This window comes from Citrus sinensis, chromosome 3 (genome assembly GCF_022201045.2).
Source record: "Citrus sinensis cultivar Valencia sweet orange chromosome 3, DVS_A1.0, whole genome shotgun sequence".
Taxonomy (NCBI): domain Eukaryota; kingdom Viridiplantae; phylum Streptophyta; class Magnoliopsida; order Sapindales; family Rutaceae; genus Citrus; species Citrus sinensis.
This window is the reverse complement of record NC_068558.1, coordinates 49,891,796-49,903,606: the sequence shown is the minus strand read 5'-3', so window position 1 is coordinate 49,903,606 and position 11,811 is coordinate 49,891,796. Positions and strand designations below refer to the sequence as shown.

General features: G+C 34.7%; 2 protein-coding genes across 4 annotated transcripts; both read left to right on the top strand.

Moving 5' to 3' along the window:
- Positions 1-3,854: 3,854 nt before the first annotated feature.
- Positions 3,855-7,622, top strand: LOC102623123 (hypothetical protein). The gene is made up of 10 exons (XM_006491128.3): positions 3,855-4,206; positions 4,421-4,557; positions 4,663-4,836; positions 5,081-5,317; positions 5,416-5,516; positions 5,604-5,676; positions 5,764-5,832; positions 6,033-6,140; positions 6,982-7,107; positions 7,274-7,622. The coding sequence occupies exons 1-10, from the start codon at positions 3,873-3,875 to the stop codon at positions 7,466-7,468; spliced, it is 1,554 nt and encodes a 517-aa protein (XP_006491191.1). The 5' UTR covers positions 3,855-3,872; the 3' UTR covers positions 7,469-7,622.
- A 253-nt stretch (positions 7,623-7,875) lies between these two features.
- On the top strand, positions 7,876-11,023 carry LOC127901159 (uncharacterized). Of its 3 annotated transcripts, none has more exons than XM_052437666.1 (7): positions 7,876-8,084; positions 8,301-8,469; positions 8,891-8,956; positions 9,776-9,850; positions 10,126-10,255; positions 10,325-10,450; positions 10,616-11,023. In XM_052437666.1, exons 2-7 carry the CDS (start codon positions 8,315-8,317, stop codon positions 10,757-10,759), a joined length of 696 nt encoding a protein of 231 aa, XP_052293626.1. In that variant the 5' UTR covers positions 7,876-8,084; positions 8,301-8,314; the 3' UTR covers positions 10,760-11,023. The 3 variants fall into 3 exon arrangements, with proteins under 3 accessions (XP_052293626.1, XP_052293625.1, XP_052293624.1); XM_052437665.1 differs by having other exon boundaries at positions 7,876-8,188; XM_052437664.1 differs by having other exon boundaries at positions 7,876-8,202.
- The last annotated feature ends 788 nt before the right edge of the window (positions 11,024-11,811 follow it).

Below are 11,811 nucleotides of genomic sequence, written 5' to 3'. Positions count from 1 at the left end.
TTCTTATATTGACATAAAATTACAATTTATTACTGTACAAATTCAAATTAAAATATGATAATAACATACCTTGAAAATTACACAATCTTTTTATTTTATTGTGAAATTTCTTATACTAATAGCCTGAACATTAAATTTAATCAATAAAAATTAATAAATTTTGACTGTCTCATATTGTTCAACAATAGAATAAAATACCTTGAAAATATAGTAGTCACGACGTTTACTTTAAACAAATTATAGAAAATGAATTTACATGCATTTGACATCGCATACCAATAAATTTTACAAATTAACCTTTAAATTTTACAAATTCATACAATAAAACATAATCAAATTAAAATGTAATTAATTACAAAATTCGTATAACGCAACAAAAGACAAACCAGACAAGGAAACAAAGAAATTCAACTAAACAATCATCATAACCAAGAAATACATCTAAAGTCTGAGATTTGCCATGATACAAATAACTGAAAACTCAAATCAAAATTACAGGATTTGAGGCAAATGAACACAACCCAGATAATAGATATCATAAACTCAAACTTTAAGAAAACAACCTATACCACTCATAAGTGCATACTATATATTACAAATTCCACAAGTAAATATAGATGAAATTGAAACTTGTTAAAATATTAGGACGTGAACTCTACTTAAATAAGTTTGAGGTGGATTTTTATTAGGGGAATTTCATCGAACAGGGGTTGTGCGTGTCTATAAAAAGCAATTACAAAAATAAAACTACAATAAAAACAGTGGTTACAAGCAAATAAATCACGCATGAACCATTACCCATCGATTTATTCTAAACAAAAGCCCCCAACAAATTATGAACAAAAAGGAAGAAAATGAAAAATTGCATGCAATAGAGAAAGGAGCACTCAAAAATTAACAACGGATAAAGGAAACCGCATCACTGACAGAGGCATATGAGAGTGGCCGGTGTTAGAATCGTGTCGATAAGAATTATCGATGTCGGAATCTCATCAAGAACTGCTATAGTCGAAATCGTGCTGATGAAAATGGGCGTTTAGGGTTTGTTTCACAAAAAAAAAAATATTGATATGAAATGAAGTTTAAAAATGAGGATGATAAAATTGAAATTGAATAATATGTAAGGCTAATTTAGTAATTTAACCTACAATTGGGGAAAAAAATCTGCTGAGCTGCAAAAACCCAGCTATAAGTGTTACCAAACACTTTAATAGCTAGGCTTTGGCAGCTCAACTACCTCTCCACACTCTCAAACGGGCCCTTCACCAGTTTGATCTTCGATCTAGCAACAGTGGTAGATGCTTAATGGGCTTGGACAACAATGGCTTGCTGTCGGTGACGAAGGCTTTGGTTCAAAAAAGTGCCTAAAGCAAAACCCAACAACTAGAAACATAAACTAGAAAACCAGAAAAAAAATGTCAAAACTAGAAATAAAAGTGCCAGAAAACTTCAATATTACCTCAATTTTGGTTGTGATCCAAATAACAATAACGGTTGAGCTAACATAGCTTGAGATCAATAGAAACTGCAAAAAGAAATTAACATGAGCATTGAGAAGACTGTAAAGGGGCTTGAGATATGTGAAAGGATATTTGTCGAAACCTGCCCAGTAGAACGACTCGCGAACTATTTGAGATCACCGGTGGCGGAAGGGGGGACGCAATCCGCAACGGGCGTTCCTCCTTCCCCCCTCGCCACTGGGAAAGGGAATTGTCCCACTCCTGGTTGGCGAAACAATGAACCCTCTGCGTGAACTGCGCAAAGGAAATCTAACAAGACAACACACTCCTGCAGCACCGAAGATGATGCGTCGTGGGTTCGTTGTTTCACTGGCTGGGAGAGGGTTCGTTTACAATGCATTTATTAAACAAATGCTAAATGAATGAACGATCAATATCTTCAAACTCGAATTTGATTCGTTTAATTAACAAATGAAATTGAATTCATTTATTTATTAAAGGAATCAATTTTTTTCAAATCCAAAACCATTTAATTCACTTCGAATTGAATCGAATAAACAAATGTTGATCAAAATTACCACCCAGCGCATCTAACACTGTCATTTTGGCCATTAAGTTGACGGTAAAAAAAAAAAAAGTAGTAGAGTCATTTTATGAAAATCTATAAATGTCTTTCTTTTTAATCGAATAAACGAATCAATTTTGGATTTTTTTTTTGTAAATTTCAAGAAATTCAAAAGTTATGTAGACATAAATTTTTCATTATAAATTTTTTTGTAAAAGTAGCCCCAAAACTTTTTAGATTTTTTGAAATTGACATCTTTTATTTTTTTTCTATTATAACTAGCAAAATACTAGTTTTTTGAACTAAAACATACTTCACATTTCAAATATCTAACTATTGCATATACTTCACAGTATGTGTGATAGACATCTATTTTTGGAGCACATAACTAAATAGTTGTAATTGTGATAGATATCTGTCGCACATAATGTCGCCAGCAATAAATGTGTGTTGCTCATGGTTTGGTTTTTGTCTCTAATCTCGTTTTAACTTGAATTTTTTTAATTATTTTTTTATATCGACTAAAACTAATTATTTTAAAAACCTATTTTTGTTTTATGAATGAAAAATAACAATATTACAATAAAAATTCATGTCAATTTGAAACTTACACCTAAACTTAAAACATTAAAAAGACCCACATTACATTAAAACATATGCTAACTTTAACTTCTTGGCCTCTAATTAATGATTCTATCTTTAGTTGCATACTGCTACATTTATCTGAATTTGGTAGTTTGTTGGGTGTGATTTAGTGATTTCATGAGGTGATGAGTTTTGATGATTTTCTAAAAGTGATATTAGTTTGTTAATATGTGGAAAGCAACGAGCGATATTTGATATAAAAAAAACTTATATTTTACTAGTTATGATATAAAGAAGTTAAAGGGGTCAATTTCGAAATTCAGAAATTTTAATATTATTTTTATAAATTTCCTATTTTGTTTTAGATTCTTCACTGCATTATTTGTTATTTATCATGATTTTCATTTATTCATTTTTTTGGTTGAATTGATTTTTTAAAGAAATAGTAAAACAAGTAATAAAAAATATCGTTAAAATAAAAAGATAAACTGTTGCATATATTTTATGTTTTTTACGTAAAATCTGATAAATTGTAAGGGGTATTCTGATACTTGCATGCTCAATTTAATTCAAACTAGAGGCAATGTGATTATTTAATCAAATTTCAGCAGACCCATTAGATTTAACCGTCAAATTGACGGAAATGGGTGAGCGGTGCACGTGGTGGAAAGATTGGGTGCGCTGTGCGAAATATCAAAACATCTGGGGTGGGCGCTAAATTACCCAAATTAAAACACCAATAATTTGACTTGTCTGCGTGTTGACTTCTGAAAGTGCTTATATCAGAGGGCTCAGATCCATCAAAGCTCATCACCCGTAAATCTTTCACCTTTCTACAAGCTACCACGTGTTGGATAAACTGCCCGGTCTACGCTTAGTGCATGTTTAGTATGACTTATTTAAGAGTCATAAGTACTTATTTAATCGTATAAGTATTTTTTATTTTTTAAAATTTTTATAGTGTTTGATTTTTTTTTAATAGAATTTTTTTAGTTTAAATAAGCTAATTTACCTCTACTAATAAAAGTTTAAAATTTAAACTTTTAGAAGTAGAGACTATAAAGTTTTTCTAAAAATATATAATATAAAAAATATCACACAGTTTAATGGTTCAAAAATATTTTTTTTATTAATAACTAAACACCCAATAACTTTTTATCCAAAAATTCTATTGATATAAACTCTATTATTATAAACTCTATTGTTATAAGCTCTATTTAATAAGTTGTACCAAACGGAGCCTTTGTCTCAGATGTCCAAAAATGCTGACAACTAACGCGCCAGCGCTCTCCTTCGTAAAACCATTCCTCCTTTTTCGTTTCCGCGCTTTCTCGACATCTCCTCGCACCATTTCAATATTTCCAGCCACAAAACTTCACTCCTTCCACTCACGCCGGAGTAGGGTCTGCGCATTCATCGCCATGACCGGAAACAATGCCGCGGCTGGCGTATCATCGCCGGAACACGTTGCGGGGAAGTGGTACTCCGTACCGGATCTCCGGCTTCGCGATCATCGCTTCACTGTCCCTCTCGATTACGCCCTCGATCGCGATGTCTCTCCTAAGATCTCCCTTTTTGCTCGCGAAGTTGTTGCTGGTACTAACAACATTGGAGATTCACTCATTGTTTAATTTTAGCATTTTTCTAATTCTACTTTGGCGTATTCATAAACTGTTTTCTGTCTTAATTAATAGAATCGACTGTTCTTCAGCTTACTTGGTGGACAAAGGCTTTACACTATTGCTCTGTGAATCGTTTATTTTATAGGTAAATATTTTTTTTTAAGTGCATGTTGCTGTTTATGTTGCAGTTGGAAAAGAGGAGCAATCATTGCCGTATCTGTTATTTTTACAAGGTGGGCCTGGTTTTGAATGCCGGGGGCCAACTGAATCCAGTGGATGGATAAATAAAGCATGTGAAGAATTTCGTGTTGTATTGATGGATCAGGCATGATTATCTTGAATTTCCCTACCACAAGCGTTTACTGAAATTCACTGACTTTGTTGTTAAGTATTCATTGTAATTGGCCCTGCCCATTTTGTTTTCTTGCAGAGAGGAACAGGCTTATCTACTCCTCTGTCAGTATCATCTATGCTGCAAATGAAGTCTGCTAAGGATTTAGTTGACTACTTAAAACATTTTAGAGCTGATAGTATTGTAAATGACGCTGAATTCATCCGTGTTCGTCTTGATCCTGATGCTAAACCTTGGACGGTCTTGGGCCAGGTATTAAGATTACTGTTTTACTGTTTTACGTTATGTATTGAGTTAAGGGTCTTGGTCGAGTTTGTCATCTTTAACCATTCTTAAAGTCTATGCCTTTTGAATGGAATCTGGTTTATGCTTTGGTCACGCTTTTGCTTCTTATGAGCAAGTTCTTTGTGTTCAGTCATTTGTTACAATATCCATGAAGAGACTAACTGAATCATTCAATATGTTGATGGCACCTCATGCTACTTTTCTTGTGCAGAGCTATGGTGGTTTTTGTGCGGTCACCTATTTGAGTTTTGCACCACAAGGGCTCAAACAAGTCCTTCTAACTGGAGGAACTCCTCCTTTAGGAAATGGTTGCTCTGCAGATTCTGTGTACAGAGTGGCCTTTGAACAAGTTATTCGTCAAAACGAGAAGTATTACAAGAGATTTCCTCAGGATGTTGAAATTGTTCGTGAAATTGTGAAGCACTTGGCAGAATCCGAAGGAGGTGGGGTAAGGGACTACCAAACATGATTTTGTATTTTCTGTAATGCTGAAATTCTAGCAAAATTTCTGCAATTGTTCTGCTTACCCCCTTCTTCCTTGTACAGGTTCTTCTCCCATCTGGGGGTATATTAACCCCAAGGGTTTTGCAGTTAGTTGGGCTTTCCGCTTTAGGATCGAGTACTGGTTTTGAACGCTTACACTATATGTTAGGCATCAGACCATGCACATCCTTTTAATTACTCACATTCTTGTGCTCTTCTATCTTTTCCTAATTTAAATCTCTATCTTATAGGTTGGAGACTGCCTGGGATCCTGTAATAGTTCCAGGGGCACCAAAACTCCTCAGTTACTGTTTCTTAAAAGCTGTAAGAAAATGTTTGCTACCTAAATGATCTTCGTTTCATGACTGGAAAGCACGTTTTTGTAATCATTATTTAGTCATTTGTGTGCAGGTTGAGAATTTTTTAAGTTTTGATACAAACCCACTCTATGCCTTAATGCAGGAGACTATATACTGTCAAGTAAGTTACATTGTTCAATCATGGCTTACAGTTTCATTTTCTGACAATTATTATATTTATTTTTGAGTTCTATTTTATGAAACGTTACTTAACGAAAATGAAGTAATATGGAGTGAAAAAGAATTTCTCTTCTTCAATCCAAAAAATTCACCTAAATGAAGAAAATTGAAATGTTCTTATTTTTCATAATTCTTTTTAAGGGTGCTTCATCACAATGGTCTGCTCAAAGAATAAGGGCTGAATATGAAGGCAAATTTGATGCTATCAAGGCTGCAAAAGAAGATCATCCTGTACTTTTCACAGGAGAGGTAGATATGAGTTACATAAATATTCCGCTATATGAAAAATAAAAGAAGACATGCGTAACAAATACATTTTGTGTACTCTGTCGCTGTTTTCATCTTTCTCTTTTTGCCCTTTTTCCTTTTAAGTAGCTGAGTGCAGTGCATTCTAAAACTTTTCTGATCTTATGGCTCCGCTGGTAAAAGTACAGAATGAAGAATTCTGCTTTAAGTTTTATATGTTTATTTAGAAAGAGTCTTTGAGTCAATTGCATCTTGTTTGGCTCCAAAGTTTTGTCAACTCGGGACTTGCTTATAGTTGCATGTAGTTTCTAGCTGCAGTACAGCCTGGACAAATGTGTGTTGCGATGCTGTTGTGTCTAGAGTTGAGCCTACTGAGTTTCGAGCATGATGGTGAACACATTGTTGCATTGTTTTCTCGTCTTTTGCCTTTAGCATTGGCAGAAATATTAAGAAAAAAAAATTCTTGGAGAGTAAAGATATTTTGATAAAATAAGAATTTAAACAACTGTTCAAGTAATTTTGAACATAGTAATAAACTGAATGAAATTAATGGCTATTCTTTGCAGATTGTTTTAGGTACTTGAGGTTCTAGATATCTTTGCCTTATGAGCTTTTGCCAATCCATCATCAGGGCAACATCTTGGATCATTTTGTGCATTTATGTTACTTGGGACATAATTTTTAAAATGAGATATTTGTATATTTTCTACTTATTTGGTTTAAATGATTCACTGGATTTGGTGTATGAATCTGATGCTAACTGCAGTTAGTTTTATTTGCAAAGTTCTTTTGGATCCTCTATAATTGTTTCAACGGATATATCCTTGGGTATTTACTTGGGCAGATGATATTCCCATGGATGTTTGATGAGATTCATGCCTTGAAACCATTTAAAGAAGCTGCTAATTTGTTGGCTGAGAAGAAGGATTGGACCCCGCTCTATAACATTGAGACATTGAAGAATAACAAGGTTTGCTCTAATGTTATTAAATAAGGAAATCGTAATTATCTTGACCTTGATTGAATGGAGACCTGAACCCACTAGAGACTACTGCAAAAGCAGTCACAACTGTCTTCATATTGACTCGGGAATTCCTTTTTCCTTTACTAATACATTTTGTTTTTAATGCTGCCAGGTACCTGTTGCAGCTGCCGTGTATTATGAGGATATGTATGTTAATTTTAAGGTGGCCATGGAGACTGCATCTCAAATAGCAGGAATTAGGCTATGGATAACAAATGAATACATGCATTCTGGTCTGCGCGATGCAGGGGGCAAGGTTTTGGATCATTTGTTGGGAATGTTAAATGGAAAGAAGCCTTTGTTCTGATTTTCGTCTGTTGTTACTTTCATGTTATTTGAAGTTGCCTTTGTACATTTCTTGGCGGGTTTTTAATCTTTCTAAGAAGCTTTCGAGGTGAGGCTAGCAGAGCACAGACACTATTTCCCCAACAAAACAAATATTTCCACTTTTCCAGCCTCTATCTTTAATGTTAGGATTTATATGTTTGAATATCGGGTTTTATGTGGTAATAATAACCATTCATGCCAACATGGATGTAAATGTCTCGATTTTTCAGATTCACTATCAAGTGAGCTCTTAAGTTTCTCCTAGGAACCTTTTCTAAGCGCTTTAAAACTTGATCCTAGTTCACGTGCTTGCATCTCATATAAAGTGGGTCAATTGTGGACAGGGATACTCGACAATTTGGCTCAAAAGATCAAAAATTTGGCAAAATATTTTGAAGGCCAAAAAATCACATAACCACAAACTGAAAGCCACCTGTAATAGTAAAGTTTCTCCAGTGGCATTTTCGACATTTATCGCCATCATTATAAAAACCGACAAGTCCGGGTTGGCGATGGAATTAAAAAAGGTACGAAATAGAAAAATACAAGAAAGTGGAAGAAACCCTCAACTCAACCACCGCCTCAGCCGGTTTCTGGTAACGCATCACTCTGTTCCTCTCTGATCGTGATCTTCAGTCTTCAGTCTTCACTACTCGTTTAGGGTTTAAGCAGGCTTCCCTCTATTAATGAAATTTTAACAGTAATTAATCAGCTGTACAATCTCTTTTCCTTCTTGCTCGCAATGTGTGCTATATTTTTGGCTTAAATTAATTATTTAACTGTATTTAGAATTTGGATGTTGCTCTCTGTAGGTCGAAATTCGAAAATGCGGAGATCGTTAACGTCGTTGGTTCGGCCTCTCACGGCAACTCGAGGGTTTAGTACTAACTCAGAGAAAATCGTTGCGTCCGTTCTGTTCGAGAGATTGCCTGTTGTTATTCCGAAAATTGACCCTGTGGTTTACGCATTTCAGGAGTTCTCGTCAGTTTTCTTTTTTCACTTGCTAATAAAATTTTAAATGAAAAAAATCATAGATGCCTCATACATTATTTGCTTCATTGCGTGCAGCTTCTTCTTCTTCTTCTTCTTTTGTGAATATTGTTTGGTTGCGCTTTAGTTATAGAATGGGAATTAAATTTCCCTCTTTTTTCCGTTTTCTGTAAACTCGATAGTTTGTCATCTGGGACATGGGAAAAGCTGAACCTTTTACATTTTATGCCTTTGCTTTATAAATATTTAAAATAAAATGACTGATAACATATGATCATATTTTCCCTTTCTCTTCTGGTTCCGCAGCTTCAAAAATTATTATTTTTAATCACAATACTGGATTTCTTTTTCCTCATCTTGTGTAGTGTGGTTTGATTGCTCATGTATTCGGTTTGGGGCTGGTGGGTTCCAGGTTTCGATGGAGACAGCAATACAGACGCAGATATCCTGATGAATTTTTAGACAAGTCTAATTCTAGGTAAGCTGCTTTACGTCCTCTTATGTTCTTGTTCTTAGTGAGGTTATCTTTAGCTATTTGTTTTATCTTAGAATATTTTGCATGGGGTTGGACCTTAAGTTGTTTTACATGCCCAAAGCATGTCAGTTAATGTCCTAGTATCTTGGATATCTAATTGTGACCTCCTTTTATTCATGTTCACTTATTTATCTCTGATGATTGTGTTTTTGGAAAAAAAAAAAAAATTTCCCTTCTGCTTGGACTGTTGAGAGTTGTTGTAGAAGTTGGATCTTAAAGAAAATATTGTAATTATGGTGCATGGGCATGAGGCAGAAGCATTAGTTACAAATTTGTAACTTCATGTTGACATTATCATTCTATAGAGCTCTTGGGTTTGAGTAGCCTTTTCTGAGTCATGATACTTTCTTTTGGTCGGTGCATTGATTACAAATTTGTAACTTCATGTTGACGTTATCGTTCTAGAGAGCTCTTGGGTTTGAGTAGCATTTTCTGAGACATGATGCTCTCTTTCGGTCTGTCATATCAGGCTCATTTAAGCAATTCTGCTTTTAGGAAATATCTTTGTAATTTGTTGTTCAATTTTGCATTTTTAATATCAACAAGCATGTGCATTTGACATTCAAAATCTTATTACTGTGATTATTTATGTAACGACTCATTTTTAATTTCATTGCTAAGCCCTGATTTATTGAATGAAATGTATAATTCTGTTTGTTTCTCTCTCTTTCACAAATGTTTCACTTACAAATGCAGTGAAAGACAAGTGCAGATGAAGTTTTGATTGTTATGTATTGATCTTTTGTGACACTTCTGTAACAGAGGAAAAGGCGACTACCAAATGGAATACGTACCAGCTCCTCGGATTACTGAAACTGACAAAACAAATGATAGAAAGTAAGAAGTTCTATTATGTACATTGAATCGGGTGAATTTTATCGACCTCATTATGGTTTGATACAACTCAAGTCCAAAACTTTTTAAAAATCCTCACAAGCAAACTTTCATGGCTTAAAACTTATCATAAAATCTCATTTTACAAAAGAAGAAGTTTTATGTTATTGATGTTGTATTGCATTCGAGTAACTGCATGATTGCGTTTATGCAGGAATTACATTAAATTTAATGTTTTTATTAGTGTTATTATAATTATTTTTATTTGTGTTCTTAAGGTCATTACAGAGAGCACTTGACAGAAGACTGTACCTTATTCTCTATGGCGAAACTTTTGGAGCTCCTGGTGGGAAGCCTATCTGGCATTTTCCAGAAAAAGTTTATGAGTCTGAGGAGAGTTTGCGCAAGGTGATTCTTCTTCTCCTCCACCTTCTCATCCTTCTTCTAATCATATAAATTCTTATCAAATGTTTGCAGTGTGCAGAGTGTGCATTACAATCTGTACTGGGTGACCTTTCCCACACTTATTTTGTCGGAAATGCTCCCATGGGTCATATGGTAATGCAGCCTGCAGAAAAGATGCCAGACGTTCCATCATATAAGGTATACTTGGTGCTTTTTATATATTTCAAGAGAAATAATACTTTATTTTCTTCCGTATATAAATTATGCACTTCATTTTTCACAGATAACTTTATTTTATGCTGTTGTCTTAATGTAAGTGTGTGTGATTGTTATTCACTCTGTTGATCCCTTTCTTTTTGCCAGCAATTCTTCTTCAAGTCTCAAGTGATTGCGAGCAACAAGTTTACAATTGGCAAGTGTGAGGATTTTGTTTGGGTGACCAAGGATGAACTCATGGAGTATTTTCCTGAGAGCGCTGAATTTCTTAACAAGATGATCATCAGCTGATGCACAAGTCCTATTTGACTTCCGTGCATGCCACACCTTATTGCTTTCTGAACCAATTATCCCCAGTGGATGAATTTTTGACCATCTAGATGAGAAATTCAAATTGCACTGAAAATTATGCAGTAGTTTACCAATAGGAGAGCATTATTCAGTGGTTAAAAACTGTACCTTTTGTTGGGACCGCGGGGTACCAGGAATTTTTGTCCTGATTTTGGACTGTTACCAAATTTTCTTATGCAATAAGAATTTTCCAGATTCCAATTTTGTTGCGACTAAATCGAACACGTATGCAGGTAAATCATATTGCTCACTAGTATCTACTGAACTAACAAGTACTTTGGGTGGTTGCTGGAATGCTAGATTGCGTGTCGCCTTCGTTCGCTATTAGAGTGGTGTTCCGGTCACTTTGCTCTAGAATCAAATAAATTATACAAATTTTATATCCGGAAGTCATTGCGGGTGACCTAATCATATCTCTCAAAAGGCAATTGAACAAAGCACGTGTTTGGAAATTAGGGATTAGAGCACCTAGAAAGGGCAACTGGAGTATACAGATAAAACTTTTCGATTGATTGGCAAGTAGATATAAGATTTTTGTTCATTGATTCATTCTGATCTGCAGGCCTTATCCAAAGGGGTACGTATTATTGGTCAAAGTTCCCAAATGAAAGATTTTTAAAAAACAATGAACTCGTTGCCATGAGACGAGAATTCAATGTGTCGCCCTGATCTTTCAATCGGCGCCGTCTATTCTTTAAACAATTTTACAATACAATAATATGCAATTTTGATTTTAGGCGGTGACTCATTACCACGAAGCAAGATATCTAGTGCTCATTTATTAATAATAATAATTCAGAAAGCCAACACCAATAGTCCTAGTGATGGTAAAACCCGGTCATGTAATCGGTTGGTGAACAGTATCCTTGCATATCGATTAAAACAATATTTTTGATGCACTTTTAAACATGTGTCCTAATTAATGAGGTTGTAATGAAGGCTCTGCTACCGTCCTTCTCAGTATGAGGAGAAAAGGACTATCCATATAGAGC

Excerpts from the sequence above, each read along its gene's own strand:
- LOC127901159 (XM_052437666.1), top strand. The coding sequence starts at position 8,315 with ATGCGGAGATCGTTAACGTCGTTGGTTCGGCCTCTCACGGCAACTCGA. Across the intron at positions 10,256-10,324 it reads CTGAGGAGAGTTTGCGCAAG|TGTGCAGAGTGTGCATTACA; the intron begins GTGATTCTTCTT and ends AAATGTTTGCAG. Across the intron at positions 10,451-10,615 it reads CAGACGTTCCATCATATAAG|CAATTCTTCTTCAAGTCTCA; the intron begins GTATACTTGGTG and ends TCTTTTTGCCAG.
- LOC102623123 (XM_006491128.3), top strand. The coding sequence starts at position 3,873 with ATGCTGACAACTAACGCGCCAGCGCTCTCCTTCGTAAAACCATTCCTC. Across the intron at positions 5,517-5,603 it reads TTTGAACGCTTACACTATAT|GTTGGAGACTGCCTGGGATC; the intron begins GTTAGGCATCAG and ends TCTATCTTATAG. Across the intron at positions 5,677-5,763 it reads GTTACTGTTTCTTAAAAGCT|GTTGAGAATTTTTTAAGTTT; the intron begins GTAAGAAAATGT and ends ATTTGTGTGCAG.